A 17,012-nucleotide genomic window follows, 5' to 3' on the forward strand; every position below is an offset into this window, starting at 1 on the left:
TTTGGACGGAGGAGGAGGAGTCGATTGGTCTTCACAGAAGTGGAGTAGCTCATGGGATCACCAAGGATGGCCGAGAAGCTGCCTTATCACAAGCAACAGTTCAAACGAAGCACTGGGATTCATTGACTCTTTTAAGTCGAACGCATGCCCCAAACTTTGGATAAAAGGGGCCGGAAAAGAGATAGAGACAGAGGAGCAGCTCAAAGTCAGTGTTTGCGTTCACTTTGTGAATGAATGGGGACGAGGGAAGCGAAGGTGATAGCGGTAATGGTTTGTAGGCCCATATGGAGATAGCAGCCGCCTCCCCCGCTTTCCGATCTTTCACATGCCTTTTTTTGCTTTTGTTTCCTTGGCCACAATCATCTGCAGATATTTTTGATACACGACTGTGGGCTCTATCGACGAAAGGTTTTCAAACATTGTTGCATAAAGGGAATCGTATTCTTCGTTGATTTTTGAGTTGGACTTGAAAAGGTCTAAAATTCCGATTCCATTACCGACCAAATCTAATCGAACATTCAAATCAGATGAAGAAGCCAAGAGATATGAGACATTCTCTTGATAGGATCTTCGTTACATCTTGCTTTCATCTGAATCGATAGTTTTTTTATTTTTGTTAGATCTTACGTTGTTATCTGAATGGGTAATTTTCTATTTTTATTTATTTTTCAGTTAAATATTTTATATAATCGAGAACAGGAAAGCATTTGTTTTTACCTATAAATTTTCAAAAAAGAAAATACATGATCGTACAAAAGTATTTTGGAGATCGTACAAAAGTATTATGCCTAATTGCGTCTCGAGGAGATCGGACACTTGTATATGTAATTGTTAGTAAACCTTTATACCGTGGCTGAGGAGTCAGCACGGTTCGGTCCTGTTCCGGATATGCAAGATCGCCCCCGTGGATACTCGGGCAATGGAAGTCATCGTTCGGTTAGATCGAGCTCGAACCTTGCTTCCGGAATGCGGGGGCTCCCCCTTGATTAGTCGTCTCCTTTCTTATCGTCTGGCCCTTGCACACAAGTTGGGGTCGGGAGGGAGATTTACCGACTCGACCCCTCCGAAGATTTAGTTAGAACTGAGTGAAAACTAGGAAAATCTCCCCTTGGCGTTGGCCCGACGATGGGTTTTTATACCCTACGCTAGGGGACCAACCGTACCTGACACATTTATGGTCGTTGACCCTTTAAGCGACGAACTCACTTCTCGTGCGGACATTGGATGTCCTTTGTGCCTCCGATACCGAACAGCGGTATCACACTCGATCAACGCTGTCCCGATCCGATGGGGCGGCGTTGTACTCGGTCGACGCCGTCCCGATCTTTGCGGGGCGGCATCGTACTCGATCGGCGTCGTCCTGATCTTTGCGAGGGTGACATTGTACTCGAAGGTCGTGGTGCTGACGTGATCCAAATTGTGCTCTATCAGCGATGATCTAAAACGAGTCATACAAACATAATATGCCTAATTGCGTTTGAAAGAGATCGTACACTTGTACATTCGATCATCTAAAATGAGTTTCTAAGCAAACATAATACGCCTAATTGCAAAGCGACGTCATGGAGTCGTAATCCTTACAAATGAGAAGTCTTCGGTGTCGTCTTCCGCCTCATGCAACCGTTGCTCGGTTGATCCTATCAGCAGGTGAGTGGGAGCTGCGCTGGAAGTGCTGCTGTCGGCTGGCGCTGATGGCGGCACTTCAGCATCGGCCTCCTCGGCATCTATATCTGAGAAATGCCGCCTCCGAGAGAAAGTTAGCGATATGCTCCCAGCAGAATTGAACTGATGAATTGGGTCCAGAGTTGAAGGATTTGAGCCTCCCGTCGGACTGGCAGACAGCGACCTGTATGGAGTACCTGTCGAACTGCTCGTGCTCTTTTTCTTCACGGCCTGCCGCCACTTCTTGATAGCTTTGGATGTCTGCCCGTCGAAGACCGACTTCTTCATATGCGACCCCATCTGACACGAAAATGATGAAAAAAGAACATAAATCTATAATGTCATTAAGAAAATATCACTGTTGTATGAGTATGCTTTTTCTTGAGATTCATATATCATTTTACAGACGCAAGTAGGAAGCTAAACTTTATTGCCATCTCTGCTTCATTCACATATTATCTGAAAGAAACAAAGGGAAAAGAATAAGCAGAGTGCCTTACTTGAGACACAAGAGCATACAAAGGAAGTGTAATGTAGCTACACAGAAATAGGACTCCGATTCTGCACAAACAACAAGAGATTTATAAGTTGATATTATCCGCAAAACAACCAAACCATCACAGAATTGTCACACTGTGGATAGGCTTTAGCATTGTTGTCATTTGAATATAGAATATCATGATAATCATCAAGTTATAGCGACATGGTCGTACCAGACTTGTCGCAATCTAAGAAAAGGAAGAAGAGAAATAACATACCCAAGGCATACTCTGGCAATAACGAGCTTTAAATTGTCATGGAAGCAAGAATTCAGGCCAAACTCGTACTGTCCAAGGACACATTGCTAGTCGTGTTTGAAGAAATATGCTATATAATAATAAAGACAAAGAACTACAAAGGAGAGAAAAGGCTTACCCATATCCAGAGAAAATACATTATTTGGAAAGCATTCTGTGAAGATAGTAAGCAACACTTCAGACTCTAGTCTAGTAAAAAGGTGACAGAAATAAAATGCATAAAGCTAATAGTACAAGAAGGCCAGCTAGCATGAGAAGCTTTTAACTAGAATTAGTTTCATGAGGATTCGCAAAACAAGAAGAGTAAAATTCAAACTTAACAAGAATGTAGGGTATTAACATGCATACCATCTTACAAGAACAAGAGGTAAACAACAAAACATGCATGTCTCAGATATGCAGAATGGCCTAGCGTCTTACAGAATCAGATGCACATCAATCTCATATGATCAAGTTCATCACATTGTTCTTTAGTCAGAGTTCAAGCTAAGTATGAGTCTGTGCAGATTCAAGAAAAGGATTGCTAAATTCTGTATGGACACCTCCAATAATGAAATCCTACATAATTATGTGAAACTTGCACATATTATCGGTAGCATCCTAAAGAGGCATAAAATTGGAATTTTCCAACAGTGAAGTAAATATTACCATTTTAATCTTCCTCATCAACCTCGTAGATTGACACCATACCTTGTAGATCAACCTTTTCTGTCAACTTTTACTTTCTTGTTGTACATGACCACAACCCAGTCTATAATTCTAAACTCTGATGTTTCAATTAGGCTTTGCTGACAGGTTACAGCACTCGAATATCGAAATAAGCAATCCACCTTATGAGTTGGACTATACATGAGCACAGTTCAGTTCATGATGCTTATTAATATAATTGGTCTACCTTAAGACCAAAATCTCTGAAATTAATCAAACTGGTCTTTTCAAGTTCTATTAATTTGTGACCAATTTCTGACAACCTCAATGTTACTGTGGCAGACGAGAAAAATTAAACCCTGGTTTGCAAACCAATTTGGTTCCATACCAGACAGGCACCGAATGAGATGCCTGATTTACATGGTTTGGTAATTTATAATTAATGAAATGGTCAAATTAGACAATGACCACCATGCTGTCACGGACAAACTTCTAAACAGGATGTTGGATGTAATGCTTATGTATGTTCATGTCTTTTGGTATGTTCATACTTTGCACAGCATATAGAGAGACGACCGAAGGCTTAATAGTCCCATTTTAGTTGGGTTTGGTGGTCGTTTTAGGCTTGTAAATAAATGTTGTATCGTGTGGACACTTGTGAGAGATTTTCGGTTTATAGTGAACCATTTTGACCCTTTATTGTGCAACTGTTCAGAGCTTGTAAAGTCTGTTTATAAATTGCATTGTCTATGAAGTGTTTTCGAAAATGTTTGCTTGTGGATCCCGAGTGAGACGTTTTCTCTAACCCATTTTTTCTTTTATGGGTCCTAAGGGACCATGAGAGGCTTCGGGGAGGTTGACCTTTGCGGACGGACACGCAAGGGTGCCGCACGACTTAGGCAAAACCAGTTAAGTCCGTGACAGATGGTATCAAAGCCGGACAAGCACTCATAGAAACACTTGGCATGCAAATGTGGGGGACCTAGCGGGGCTGCGTTGAGGGCAGTTAGCACACGTACGACTGTTTGAGAGAAAACGGGCATGAAGATGGAGGGAAAATGAGTCGCTCGAAGGAGCAGGCATCTGAGATTGGCATTAAGAGGAATGGCCAACCCTTCGCGCAAGAGGCACCACGAGAACAAGCAAGCTTGGAAGAATGCGGAGCACACAAAGGTTGGAATGGCTGAGTTTGAGATACGGCTCAACGTTGACAACTATACTTGATGGTGCTCAAGACAAGCGAGGTGCTTGATAAAAGATGAGATCATGCAAGGTGTAATGAGTTGCTCAGCGACCGAAAGAGTTGTGCAAAGCTCACAGAGGTGAGGGGAATTGCTAACTCGAAGAATTCGATACTCATGCATGGGCTTGTATGCGGACGATGGAATGTTCGCGACCATGTCAAGGTGACCAAAACTCGGCGCTATAGAGCATTGAAACTCTCTCTTTAGCATGTGAAGGATACGTCCGTAGGAAGCAGAATAATGCGTAGTTTGTTCATCAAATCAGAGTAGTCCAAGGGGATGCTGGTCTCCGAAACGAAGAGAGATGTTGCTCCAACGGGATAGATTCTAGGAGGGATAAGTCCCGGCTCTCCAGAGGGAGAATCATGTACAACAGACCGCACATGTTGAGGAGGAGTACCTCAACAAATAATAACTCCACAAAGCTCAATGGACCGAGCAAGTGACGAGGAGTCATCGTATGATCTTGCTTGAGAGAATGTGTTAGTGGATGCATTGTGAGATCAAGCGGGGGAGCAACCCAAAGCAACACAAATGAAGGCATACTTGGAGTTGATATGGAGATCGGACTCAAGGGAGGGCTGACCCGTAGAATGGTGAGCGCGAGGGCCGCCATCAACTCAATGCAAAAATGAGGAGCGGAGCAACTTGGGTGTAACTTGGCGAAATACCCAAGCCGCATGAAGGGAGCCAACATAGAAGATGGAACATGGAGCGGAGGCACAGTGCTTTCTATGGACAGAGATTAAGGATATGAACTCTTGTAGAGGCAAGAGCAGGATCATGTTGTTCTATGGGTCCTTCATTATGATGGAGCAGACTCATCTTGCATGGTGCCAAAGACAAAGGGAGTTTTTAGGCACATGCACCTTATCTCGGAGAAGCATTTAATGGAGGAACTAAGGCGACTCAACTTACGGAGGCGAAGTTAGGTTCAGAAGGCCTTGACACGGGGCAAGAGGACGCGGAGGCGGGTACTTTTGAAGAATATGCCACAGTGTTGCCATTCAAGTTGCCATGAAGGAAGCGGTGCGCAGCGGAGATTGCGCTGGTAGGGGCAGAGGCCCAGGATCCATATAATGATGCACCACTTTCAGCGAAGTCAATGGACTTCGAGAACTACTAGGCGATGGACTGTCCTAGAGCGGTGCTTCATCTAGGTGTGACCCAAGAGCAGGTGGATGAAGATCGATTGCCAAAGGAGCGAACAAAATTGAAGGTGAAAGAGACCCTGCGATGTATTGACAGAGGCCACACATGGAGGGATCATAATTCGAGTTCATCCCACAAGGATCAGAATGCAATAAAGATGTCACCAGAAGGTGACATGGTGTAGTGGATCGTGATGGAACAATTCGTGGCAATGTGATACACACGACTAGTCCCGTGAGGGACTAGATCATACGGAGGTATGATCGGGAGCTCCTAGAAGCTCCACTTCGGTGAACAACACGACGACAAGAAGGGCTATGGATTCAAGGAGTGAAGGCCATGGTACCGCAGAGGCGGGTCTTCCGTGCGTGCATCGAATTTTGAATCGGATGAAAGCCTTAGTCATCAGCATATGGGGGCTATGTTCCATCAAGGGAAAAGTTCGAATGCAAGTACCAATGAGTCCCATGGGAGGGATTTGATCATGCAGAGGTATTATTGAAGCAATTGGAGAGTTAGACTGCTCCAGAGCCCATAATTGCTTAAGGGAGCCCGACAAGTCAGAGGACAAGGTCGAGTAAGCGAATGTTGCTACCAAGGAAGCTAAGGAGAACAGAATCGATGCAAACCCTATAATGTGATGGTAGAGGCCATGCATGGGAGTTGAAGCAGGGGATCGAAAGGGGCAAGGAAGCGACGATGAGTCCAAAGGGGCTTAGCTACCAAAAATCAAGCATCAGTTAGAATGGAGGTAGACTTAGAGGAGTGCCACAGAGACATATCTACTGATCGTGAAGAAAATGAATGCAGATGCAAGGTAACGAATAGTAGGGCCATGGGCATGGCAGCGCCATGGTACCGCAGAGGTGAGACTTCCGTAAAAGTCATTGATCCCTTGCTCTCATAGACGGAGAGCGCTTAGTCGTGAAAGGGGCCGAGGAGGTGGAGCATGCAAAGGCAAACTCCAAGTAGCGAGACAAGGCTAAAGGGCAGAGGCCAAGGAACTTCGTAAGACCGGTGTCGACGAGCTTCTCATCAAGATAGCTGAAAGTGAAGGACTTCGGGTCATGCAAGAGTGCACGACCAAGGAACGAAGCAAGCAATACACGATGTTGTACCTTTGCTACTTAGTGGAGTAGGCGGCCAGGTTGATAGAGAAGACGGTATAATCCCAGAGGCGACCAAATCTATTAGAGAGTTACTCTAAGTTGGGGTGAAAACTTCTTGCATTCCAGAAGTTCGATAGCATTGAGAAGGTGAATCACAGTAACTAACTCAACGCAAAGAGTACAAACACTTCAAGTGCTTCAGAAGTGTCAGCAAAGAGCAAGCAAAGGCCAATAACCAGCTCGATGTATAGAGTACAACCTCGAGGAGGCGGGCGAAGTCAAGTAACCTTTGCCTTCTCAACTCTTAAGAGAATGGGTGAAACCGAGTACCCCAAGTGTCTTATCTATCCAACAGAGGAGCTCTGCATAGGTTCAAAGACCCTTCGAAGATAATAAAAGACAATAGTTGTCAAATCCTCACCAACGATGATCAGTGCTACTAAGAGTAGATTGTCCGCATCATTTCCCAACGAAATGCCAATCGAAAGCGGAAGTGATGTGAATCTACTTAGAAGTGACAACTAAGTGAAAGAAGAGTCAATGGGCAAATTTTATATAGGAAGGACCCAAAACTTCAGAAGTTTGTGAGGCGATACTCGTTAAAGCTTCAACATGCATCCACCCAGTTCAAGCAGCATGAGGCATTTGAGAGACTGGTGCATAGTAAGAATGATCTTTTTCTTCATCTGGAGGATCCATAGGAACCAACAAAGATCAACACAACTCAACCAACCCCACACTAGAGTCAAAGTCATTGGCGAGTTGAAGCAGCATGACGGATCAAAAGGTTCGACTATTTAAAAACAACAGCGGAGAGCAGTTGGGAGCTAAGAGGCGCATTGCAGCTGGAGCAGAAGATTGAAGACTCAGCAAAGACGAGGAGTTGTAGTGTCGGTAAAGGCTTCGACGAGGACGTTGAAAGAATAAGTGGGGGAGAATGTCATGGACAAACTTCGAAATAGGATATTGGATGTAATGCTTATGTATATCCGTATCTCTTGATATGTTCATGCTTTGCACAACATGTAGAGGGACGATCGAAGGCTTAATAGTCCCATTTTAATTGGGTTTAGTGGTCGCTTTAGGCTTGTAAATAAAGGTTGTGTCATGTGAACACTTGTGAGAGATTTTCGATCTGTAGTGGACAATTTTGATCATTTGTTGTGCAACTGTTCAGAGCTTGTAAAGTTTGTTTGTAATTTGCATTGTCTATGAAGTGTTTTCGGAAATGTTTACTTGTGGATCCCGAGTGAGACGTTTTCTCTAACCCGTTTTCTCTTTTGTGGGTCCTAAGGGATCATGAGAGGCTTCTGGGAGGCTGACCTTTGCGGACGGACACGCAAGGGTGCCGCATGATTTAGGCAAAACTAGCTAAATCCGTAACAATACTATAAAGTTATAATAATTACATCTCACCAAGAACTTCATTTGTTCTTTGCCAACCACTTGGATATTAGAAGACCTCATGGCTTTTGAGTGCTAATTAGACTGTCGCTCATGGCTTTTGAGCTACATTGTGAACATATGTGGCATATGCACAAAATATTAGACTGCATCCTTTGCAGTTATTCAGATTATCACAAGTGCACTCTCATTTATATTTTCTAAGGTAATCCAATTGGAACAGTAACTTTCTTTTAAGGAATAGTTAATACAGAGGAGAAAAGGAATTTTACCTGAAATAATGTAAAATGAATGAGAAACAAGACAAACTGAGGACGGCCAAACCAAAAGTGATCATTACGTAGCTGCACCAGAGGAATTCCTTGGATCACGGAATGCTTCTCTTTGATTTCAATAGCCATCTGTGTGATGATTGCTTGCAACTTCGTTCCAACAGCCAAGATCACCTGCAAAAATAATCATCTGATATTTGTATTAACAGAACAAGATGGATATACACTGGTCAGAAGATGTATAAAATGCTTACAATAAGGGGAATGATGGATATCCAGAATAATGTCTGCCACCCTGAAAATAAAGTTGATTATTAAGCCAAATCAATATTATACATAGACATCTGAAAACAATAAACTACCAGTATTCTATGTAAAATTATGAGTCACCCACCCTTAACATTGAGCAGCAAGAAGAGAACTGCAGAAGCCCATAAAACAGGACTGTCCAGCCATATAAAAGAGCATGTTAAAATTGGCAGGGAAGAACCACCCAGGATTATTAGTGGAATACTGCATGTACAGTTTTAATACAGAACAAGGCATGATGGTAAAAGTTATAAGTTTGAACAAATCTTATGGCTGCTTTCTTTATCTTGTGAAGTACCATTCCCATAATTTCAGGTTTTAATGCAATTTTAAATTCACATGTCTAATTTAGTTGTTAGATAGTTTCTTTCAACACTCGTAGCAGAAAAATAGAAAACAATTAATATAAGAATGCAAGCATAACTACTCTCTATATTCAAAGCACTAAATCAGGGTGTATTAGTTAAAATGAAACTGATAATAATCACACAGCTTCATGAGAACTACAAATATATTTTCCTGTACCTGATTCCTACAACAACCTTGAAATCATCCTCCAATGACCTTTTAATATATTTTTGGAAGTTAAACTTACTACCAGGAGATAGATGAACCTGTAAAAATGTTAGTTACCAACAAAGTAAGCACTAAATAATATTTTTGTTCTGAAACAAACATAATAAGAACTAATATAAAGGTATTCTGCATATTTCTACTGGAAAAAACTCACAGTAATGAAGCCATGTCGCATGGCCCAGTAATCAGTTCTCCTAACAGATTGAAAAAATTGACTGAAAAAACTAACCTGCATAAATTGGACATCAAGTGACAAACATAACCAGGCGTAAAATTGTGAACAGTATAAATGTAGAGGATGTGGTTTTCAATCAAAAGAAAGTCAAAAGAAATCTTCTGCGTTAATTCATTGCATATTAGTAAGCCAGGTCCATAGATAAGCACAAATAGTTATTATGAACAACAAGAATTTCAATACTATGTAAAGCAAGACATTCTTACGATGTAAAGGGAAATTGGTATTCTGTTCCAAAAACTTGTATGTCGTCTCACAAAAGATGTCTCACGTGAAAATCTGAATCTTGAAGGATCTGCATCAGTTGAATGCAGTAAAAGTAACCTGATTAAATTCTCATTAACTGTTCGAGAAAAAGAAGCATCAACAGAGATAGAATATCAAAATCTTAATTCCTCCTACTCACGTAACATGAGTTGTGGGATAGCAATAGCAAGCATGCCTCTGCTCAAGAATGTTTCATGCAAAGTGCAACAGAAGTGACCTTTGAAAAACATGGTAGTGTTCATTCACAGAGCAAAGAGTGAATACTTTCCCGTGTGAGTTGAGTACGAGCTAATGTAGCTTGCTCCTTTAAAATGGAAAGAAAGGGCTTGTTCATTCGAGTGGAGCAATAAAAGAATATCTTGAATGCTGTAAATGGAAAACACAGATTCATCCAGGGAAATGATGGCTGATTTACTTTGCTAGGAAAATGTAGAAGCAATATCAGAAATGTCCTAACAAAGTACATCAACACTGTGAGTGATACTTTGTACCAGTCAAGTGGCTTATGCAATTACCATAGGAGGACTACTAGAAGATAAGGACTTTTGTCATATTTCGGCTGATAGTATGTGGAAAGGAATTCATGGCTGATGGGATAAGAAGGATAAAACCTAAGATAGATATAGATGGGTTTGGAAAAGGGAACCACTTTAAAATTCACCATTCATCAAGGTCATCATCAACAAAGGTAAAGTTCAACCCCTCTCATGGAGGATCTCTCAGTTGTCACTTATCACTGTGTATGGTACATTCACACTAAAAAAGTGGTTACCTCCTACAGATCAAAAGACAAAAATATGCTTTACTGGGAGATCCATACAGATCAATCAAATCAACCTTATTTCAATTTCAATTCATTTCAGATCAAAAGACACAGGCTGTTGGTCAGACAGGGTTGCTCATTTGGCTAGAATAAACAGAAAAATTCAGATTAGGCCAGTTCTAGCTGAGCTAGTAAGAATTTTTCAGAGTGATGAAAATACTATATCATAAGAAGTCTGGGAACAGAATAAGAAGACAACAAGAAAATAATTCCTCGTTTGTTGTCACACTAGTGACTAGGTACTGCAATTGTACACATAGAGAGGCTTCAGAAGACTTCAGGTGATTAGATGGCAACACAATTTCCATCTCAAAAATGTCAAATAGCACGGACTATGAATGTAATTACCGTAGGAAAATTCATAATGTAGAGATGAGGTTTCCTTTTCCCATTCCTTCCACCTTCGGATCTGCATGAAAGAGATTCATAGTATTTTTCTTCAAGATTTGGGCACCTATTGAAATTTATCCAAGATAAAAAGAGTATGATGTTTCCTTATGCTTACCTTTGCCCTTCCCAGAGCCATTATTAGAGCACTATATGTTACATGGAAGACTGCCAAGAAAAAAATGAACACGTGCAACTGATGCAGACCATTTAGCGAGATAAGTGATACCTTGCCCTGATAAGAAATTATAGGTAGTGGCAAGAGTGTTATGCTAAATAACCATGTTGGACAGACAGCAAAAGCAAGACTCAACTCACAGAAGAATTATAAACATAACAAGTTCAACAAGAGAGAAACTAACAATTCAGGAGGACATGAATGCTTAACTCAACATATTTAGTGCATCTATCTAGGAAAGATACATTGTGCACTGTTTGAGATAAGTCAAGTAATATCCTTAATCTCCAAATATCACAATATGCACAAGTCGAGTTTAGAGAAGTAAAAGTTACAGACTTACTTCAGAGCATCCAGATACTGGTGAATCCTCCTTTAAAATCCTATGTTTCAAACTCATTTCTCTGTATGCACCCAATAAAAGCCTTCGGTGATGATCTTCATCCTCTTCTGTTTCCACTTCCTCCTGCTTGAGCCGGCATGGCAACATGGTATCTGCAGCTTTCTCAGGTATGCAGATCTTGATAATGTAGTTCTGTCCAAATGTCAGCAGTAAGGAAATGAAACCAAGAATCATCAACTCTGCACAAATCACCAAAATCATAGAGATGGATAACTTAAACCACAAATATAGAGAGGGAAGTATATAAATGGGAATCAGAGAAAAAGAAGGATCAAGTACAAGAGTGATGCTTCTCAAAAACAAATCAATTGGGCATTTAAGTTTCATATACTCGAAAAAAGATTATTCCTACCAGCTTTCACCTTCTCTAGAGCTTCAAACAGAGCCTTCTTGCGCCTCGCAGTGAACCACTGTCAATCAAGACCATGTCAAAAACAAATTATTTCCCAAACTTCACGGCCTCAGAAGCAGACAACATCATCCTTACTCTCCAGGATCAACGTAAAAAAGGCGGACCTACCGAACACAGGTCAGGCACAAACTGTGGAGAACTACTAACAAGAATTCTCGACGCAGTGAGCAAGCCAAGGTGCTAAAAGAACAGAACAAGGAACAAAAAAGTAGGAAGCTGAAATTAAAGATGCAGCATGATTACTCTACTCCCAAAATAACTACTCGGGAAATGCGTATTCATCCACGCGGTTTGTGAACAAAACCCGAGAAAAGAGAAATAACATTACACTTCGCGTTAAATGGAAATCAAGTTTACGTTATGAAAAGAAACAAAGATTTGATTAAACCAAACAAGAGGGAGAAGAAAAACCAACAAGAGAACATCAAAAAGGAAGAAAAAAGGAAATTTATCTCTTCAAGAACATCAAAAGGGAGAAAAATCGAACCTTTTCTTATGAAGAAATAAACAAATCAAAAAATATTTCCTTCACTAACGTATCTAAAAGGCAAAAAAGTAAGGGAAAAAAAAAAATCAACGAAAGCAAGAGGCGTTTTACAGAGAAGAGGGTGAACAGCCACGCTAATGGGTCACCTCGCCTAGGCGATGCAGGCCCTTCTCCAGCACAATGGAGATGACAATGATAACAGCACAGACCGAAGCCACCGCCCACGTCGGCGTCTGGTCGAGCGCTCTCGCATTCCCACCACTACTTGCCGCCATCATCGCCACTAGTTTACCCACAAGAGGTGAATCCAGACCTAATCTTTACCGGAACAGGGAACGGAGCAGAGTCGGGAAGTGGAGGAAGGACCAAATGCGGCAGCGGGGGGTCACGATGAAGACCATTTCGGACCGGAGGGGTTTTTTGTAAGGAAACGTTCTTAATGGCTTAAAATTAATAGACCCCCAGTGATACCATTTTCTACCCGTCCCTAACCTCGCCGCTTCCTATCTGGTTTTTAATTGGGGAAAACCGTGGGACCCGATATAGCCAGACCTGTGAGGGGGCGCCAGTGGTATCTGATGACAAAGAAACGCCGAGACGTCGGTGACATGTCATCGATAGCTTTGACGAGTTCGAGAATGATACCCGAGTTGCTTTATCGGAGCGCGTGAGGAGTACGTAATGGACCCCAGTCTTTTTTGGGACCGACCTCCCAAAGACTGTCTCATGTCCATGAGACCTCCCTGGACCCACCGCCTGCGGGGCTGGTCTGTCAGAACCCACGTGAGAGACTCGATGGTATGAATAACCGGGTCGGATTCGATTACTCTTTGATCCGATTTGCAATGATTTCAAATAAAAAAAATATTCGAGATAGATTTGGATGTGGATTAAAATTCAGTTACTTAAATAAGTAATTGGATTCGGATTCGGATTATCCTATTTGTTGATATTTTTATTATTATATAACTTTGGATCAAACCTTTTTTTTATCTTCATATATAACTGATTTATTCAAATGTGATTTAAAAATAAATATTGAAGCCGAGTTTAGATTAAGATAAAATTAGTGGGTTATTGAATTCATTAATTTGTTTTACCATGGTGTGTGAGCCAAGAAGCTTCATATTTGTCGGTGAATAAAACATAATAGAAATTTTATTTAAGTTAGCTTGCTATCTTTTTTTTTTAATGAAATAAGTTATCAGCGAAAGGTCACACTCCATATTATTTAGTCCTGCATCTAATGTAGAAGATTAATTATGTTTGTTTTTGTGATTAGAATGTATCCATTACCATTAACTTTGGATTAGATTGAACTAGGCAAATTTCCTAGAAAAACAACTGATTATTTTTGCTGTAGAGTGTCATTGTTTTTATTTTTTCCTAGGTTGAGTTCCTAGTTTCAAATGACAAAGTATCGTGAACAACTCTTTTTTTTCATTTTAAAAAAATCTTACCTTTTAAAACTTTTGATATACGGTTTTTATATTGAAATTTTTTGAAACATAACTTATGACAATATAAAAATATCATTTTGTCTTTTCTTTTATCAGATTTATCATCACTCACAGCCCACCCACGAGGGTTGCTTCCATTGATTTCATCGGTCCAATTGCTACATGTCTAATGTGCGACCCTTGCATATAACAATAAAGATGTATACCTCTCTCATCTTTCCTTGTTATTGACAACGAGGGCATGCAGGCCATTTCATCTCTTTTCTCGCTTATGATCGACAATGTAAGGGGGCTTACGAGCGACAATAAAGCCCACCCCCCCCAATTCCCCCTTTACAATTGACGATAAGGGGTTGCAAGTGAGGGAAGAGGGTGAATTTACAAGCAGTGGTAGCTAGGGCTATGAGTAACAAGCCCTCGCACAAGGGATGCAAGTGACTATTCATGGTAAAGGTGGCATCCAACAGGGTGGAGGGCAATCATCAATAGGGGTAAAAGGGTCATTTGAAAAAAAGCTAATTTTGAATTTCTTTAATAAGTGCTTTGCGAGAAATTTTAAAAATTATACGATTTTTTCGAGAATTTGCCATTCTTCTTTCTTCCTTTTTCAAACATATTATATTGAACAAACCAAAATTTTAAACCAATCTATAAATAATAAAATAGCTCATAAAATAAATAATATTAATATATGTATATTATTAATAAAAATAAAAAAATTTAATCTATATTAATATATATTTTTGTACTAATATATATTTTATAAAAAATAAAATAATGATAACTTAATGACATAATTATAACCTTATAATTTTAACTTAAATTTATAAAAAATAAAAATAAAAAATTTAAGAGTTGAATTAATCGAAAAATAGGCCTTTAATTTCTTAAAAATAAAATTTATTAATCAATTAGGGCTTCACAAGATATTTTCATTTTTCGTAAGAATTTTCATTTTTTTATAATAATAACCGTGAGTTATAATGTTTTTGTATAGGACCAAAATTAACTTATCTCTTATCTTTTTCAAAAATTCTTATTTTTTTAAATAAAAAAATAACTTAAAAATTATTAAATGTTCTTTTTCAATTTTCAAGCTATTAAAATACGTATATTTAATTTATTTCAGACCTTTAAAATTATAAAATAATTAACTTATCATTTTATCTAATTTAAGGTGAATTTACCACAACTTGATTATTATTATAAAAGGTTTTATGAGGTTTTAATGGCACAAAAAAAGTTTTTAAAAACTTAAGTTACACTATTTTTTGGCTCAATACAAAAACAGTGTAACACATATCTCATATTTTTCAAAAATTCTCATTTTTTCTTAAAATCTTGTAAATAACTTACGAATGCCTAAATGACTATTTTTTAATTTTTAATCCATTAAATCAGGTATTTATTTTTTAATCATTTCAGCAATTTAAAATTTTGAAGTTTATGTATTTCTTATTTTACTCTATTTAAGGTGAATTTATTATAACTTTGGGACAAAAACTACTTGATTAATATTATAGAAGGTTTTATGAGATTTTAATGATACAGAAAGTTTTTGAAGACTTAATTTATATTGTTTTTGAATGGGGCATATTGGTTTTGGTTCTTATACAAAAAACAGTATAACTCAATCTAACATATTCCAAAAATTCTTAAATTTTCAGAAAATCTTAGAAACAACTTTTTATTTTTAATCCATTAAAATATATATTCTAAAATTATTTAAGCCTCTTAAAAATGTGAAATTATTACTTGCTATTTTTTAAATGAAATAAGTTATCAAGATGTTACGTCACACTCCATATTTAGTCTTGCGTGGAAGATCAATCATGTTAGTTGTGATTAGAGCATATCTATTATCATCAACTAATGGTAGTTTAAATTTATCGAATTAATGCATTAATTATCACATTGGTTGAAGATCCATTCAAAATCTTCCTACATCGGTTTTTCCTTTCCAGGAATTCTAATAATTTGTAGGGAGTTAATAGCTAATACCATTATACCAATTATTCCGTGAAAACGCAAAGGTGTCTCATAAATACTTGCCATTATAGACTCGCAATTCGATTCAAAGTCTACCACTCGGAGATAGGTCAAACACCTTCTTGTTTTAGCTGACATTGATTTAGGTTTCAAGGATCGATCTCAAACACTATCTTGTTCGATGTAGCCCTACAATCAGGCATGCCCTGATTGGATGGGTCAGATGCGTGCATGGCGGCCATATCCAGAGTTCGTCATCCGTGAAGAATACGCTTCTGAGGTGTATTGGATTCTAAATCCCGTCAATCTTTCCCAGAATATATACGAGGTTGCGCTGAAATCTCTCTCGTAAACAAACCGTGTTTCTCTCTCTGGTTTTCGTCCTCCTCCCATGCACCGTACCCATATCTTTCTCTCTCTCTATCCACCATCGTTTTTCTTCTCTTTCGTCTCCTTCGCTTCTGCCCCCGGTTTCTTCCAGGTCCGCCCTCTCTCTCTCTCTCTTCTCATATCTGTAATGTCGTCTTTCTGTGTTATAGATAATAGGGTAGTCTCTTTTATTCAAGTCTTCTTGGTTGCTAGAACATTTTCTCTTTGTTTGATCGTCGTAGCGTTTTAGATTCTGAATCGTTCTTGCATGGGCACCATGCATATGATTTGGTTTTCTCGTCTGCAAACTACTTTTATGATCGTTTGTTTGCTGCCGTATTTTGTTTCTTGTGATATGTCATGCATAGGCCTCAATGACAACTAAAACAAGAACGATGTTTCTTCATTTTTTCCTTGGTTTAGGTAGCTATCCCGTTTGAAGTGTCAAAGCCTTTTGATTCCTCAAGTCTCTGTTTCTTTCCTTTTTTCCTTGCTTTTCTGTTCTGGAGGATGTATATTGTCTCTTCGTAATTAATTGAGTGGCCATCTATATAACTTGTCTGGTTAAAAGAAATCCAACATCAATCTCTGTCGAAAGTAGAATATGACGAGATACCAAATTAAGAATCATGCGACTCCGACAGACCATGCACAAAAACGACACGGCTAATTATCCGTACATCAACAGGAGGCAGAGGTGATTTCTCAAAGAAGGGATCTTAGCAGATTTCTGTCCGGTTGAGGAGTACTGAGAGAGTGGTGGAGCTGCAACTAAGCACATTATATACGTCACACTCGCATCCGATTGCAGTGACAGTGGTGGAAGAAG

At 39.4% G+C, this 17,012-nt stretch overlaps 1 protein-coding gene across 3 annotated transcripts; it reads right to left on the bottom strand.

The window, feature by feature from the left end:
* Window positions 1–1,451: 1,451 nt before the first annotated feature.
* Window positions 1,452–12,789, bottom strand: LOC135581587 (MLO-like protein 9). 3 transcript variants are annotated; one of them, XM_065138508.1, is made up of 16 exons: window positions 12,512–12,789; window positions 11,987–12,058; window positions 11,819–11,876; window positions 11,407–11,645; window positions 11,004–11,120; window positions 10,847–10,907; window positions 9,615–9,703; window positions 9,328–9,402; window positions 9,123–9,211; window positions 8,683–8,732; window positions 8,543–8,583; window positions 8,289–8,462; window positions 2,578–2,613; window positions 2,421–2,488; window positions 2,163–2,223; window positions 1,452–1,962 (listed from the first exon to the last, which is right to left on the bottom strand). In XM_065138508.1, exons 1-16 carry the CDS (start codon window positions 12,641–12,643, stop codon window positions 1,561–1,563), a joined length of 1,764 nt encoding a protein of 587 aa, XP_064994580.1. In that variant the 5' UTR covers window positions 12,644–12,789; the 3' UTR covers window positions 1,452–1,560. The 3 variants fall into 3 exon arrangements, with proteins under 3 accessions (XP_064994580.1, XP_018675687.2, XP_064994582.1); XM_018820142.2 differs by lacking the exon at window positions 11,987–12,058 and having other exon boundaries at window positions 11,407–11,598; window positions 11,829–11,876; XM_065138510.1 differs by lacking the exon at window positions 11,987–12,058.
* Between the last annotated feature and the right edge of the window lie 4,223 nt (window positions 12,790–17,012).

Source organism: Musa acuminata, chromosome BXJ3-2, assembly GCF_036884655.1.
Source record: "Musa acuminata AAA Group cultivar baxijiao chromosome BXJ3-2, Cavendish_Baxijiao_AAA, whole genome shotgun sequence".
In the NCBI taxonomy this organism is placed as follows: Eukaryota; Viridiplantae; Streptophyta; class Magnoliopsida; order Zingiberales; family Musaceae; genus Musa; species Musa acuminata.

Bases quoted from the DNA above. Each gene is read 5' to 3' on its own strand.
- LOC135581587 (XM_065138508.1), bottom strand. From the start codon at position 12,643: ATGATGGCGGCAAGTAGTGGTGGGAATGCGAGAGCGCTCGACCAGACG. The intron at 11,877-11,986 runs GTAGGTCCGCCT...CTTGATTGACAG, and splicing joins TTGTGCCTGACCTGTGTTCG to TGGTTCACTGCGAGGCGCAA. The intron at 2,489-2,577 runs GTAAGCCTTTTC...GTCCTTGGACAG, and splicing joins TGTATTTTCTCTGGATATGG to TACGAGTTTGGCCTGAATTC.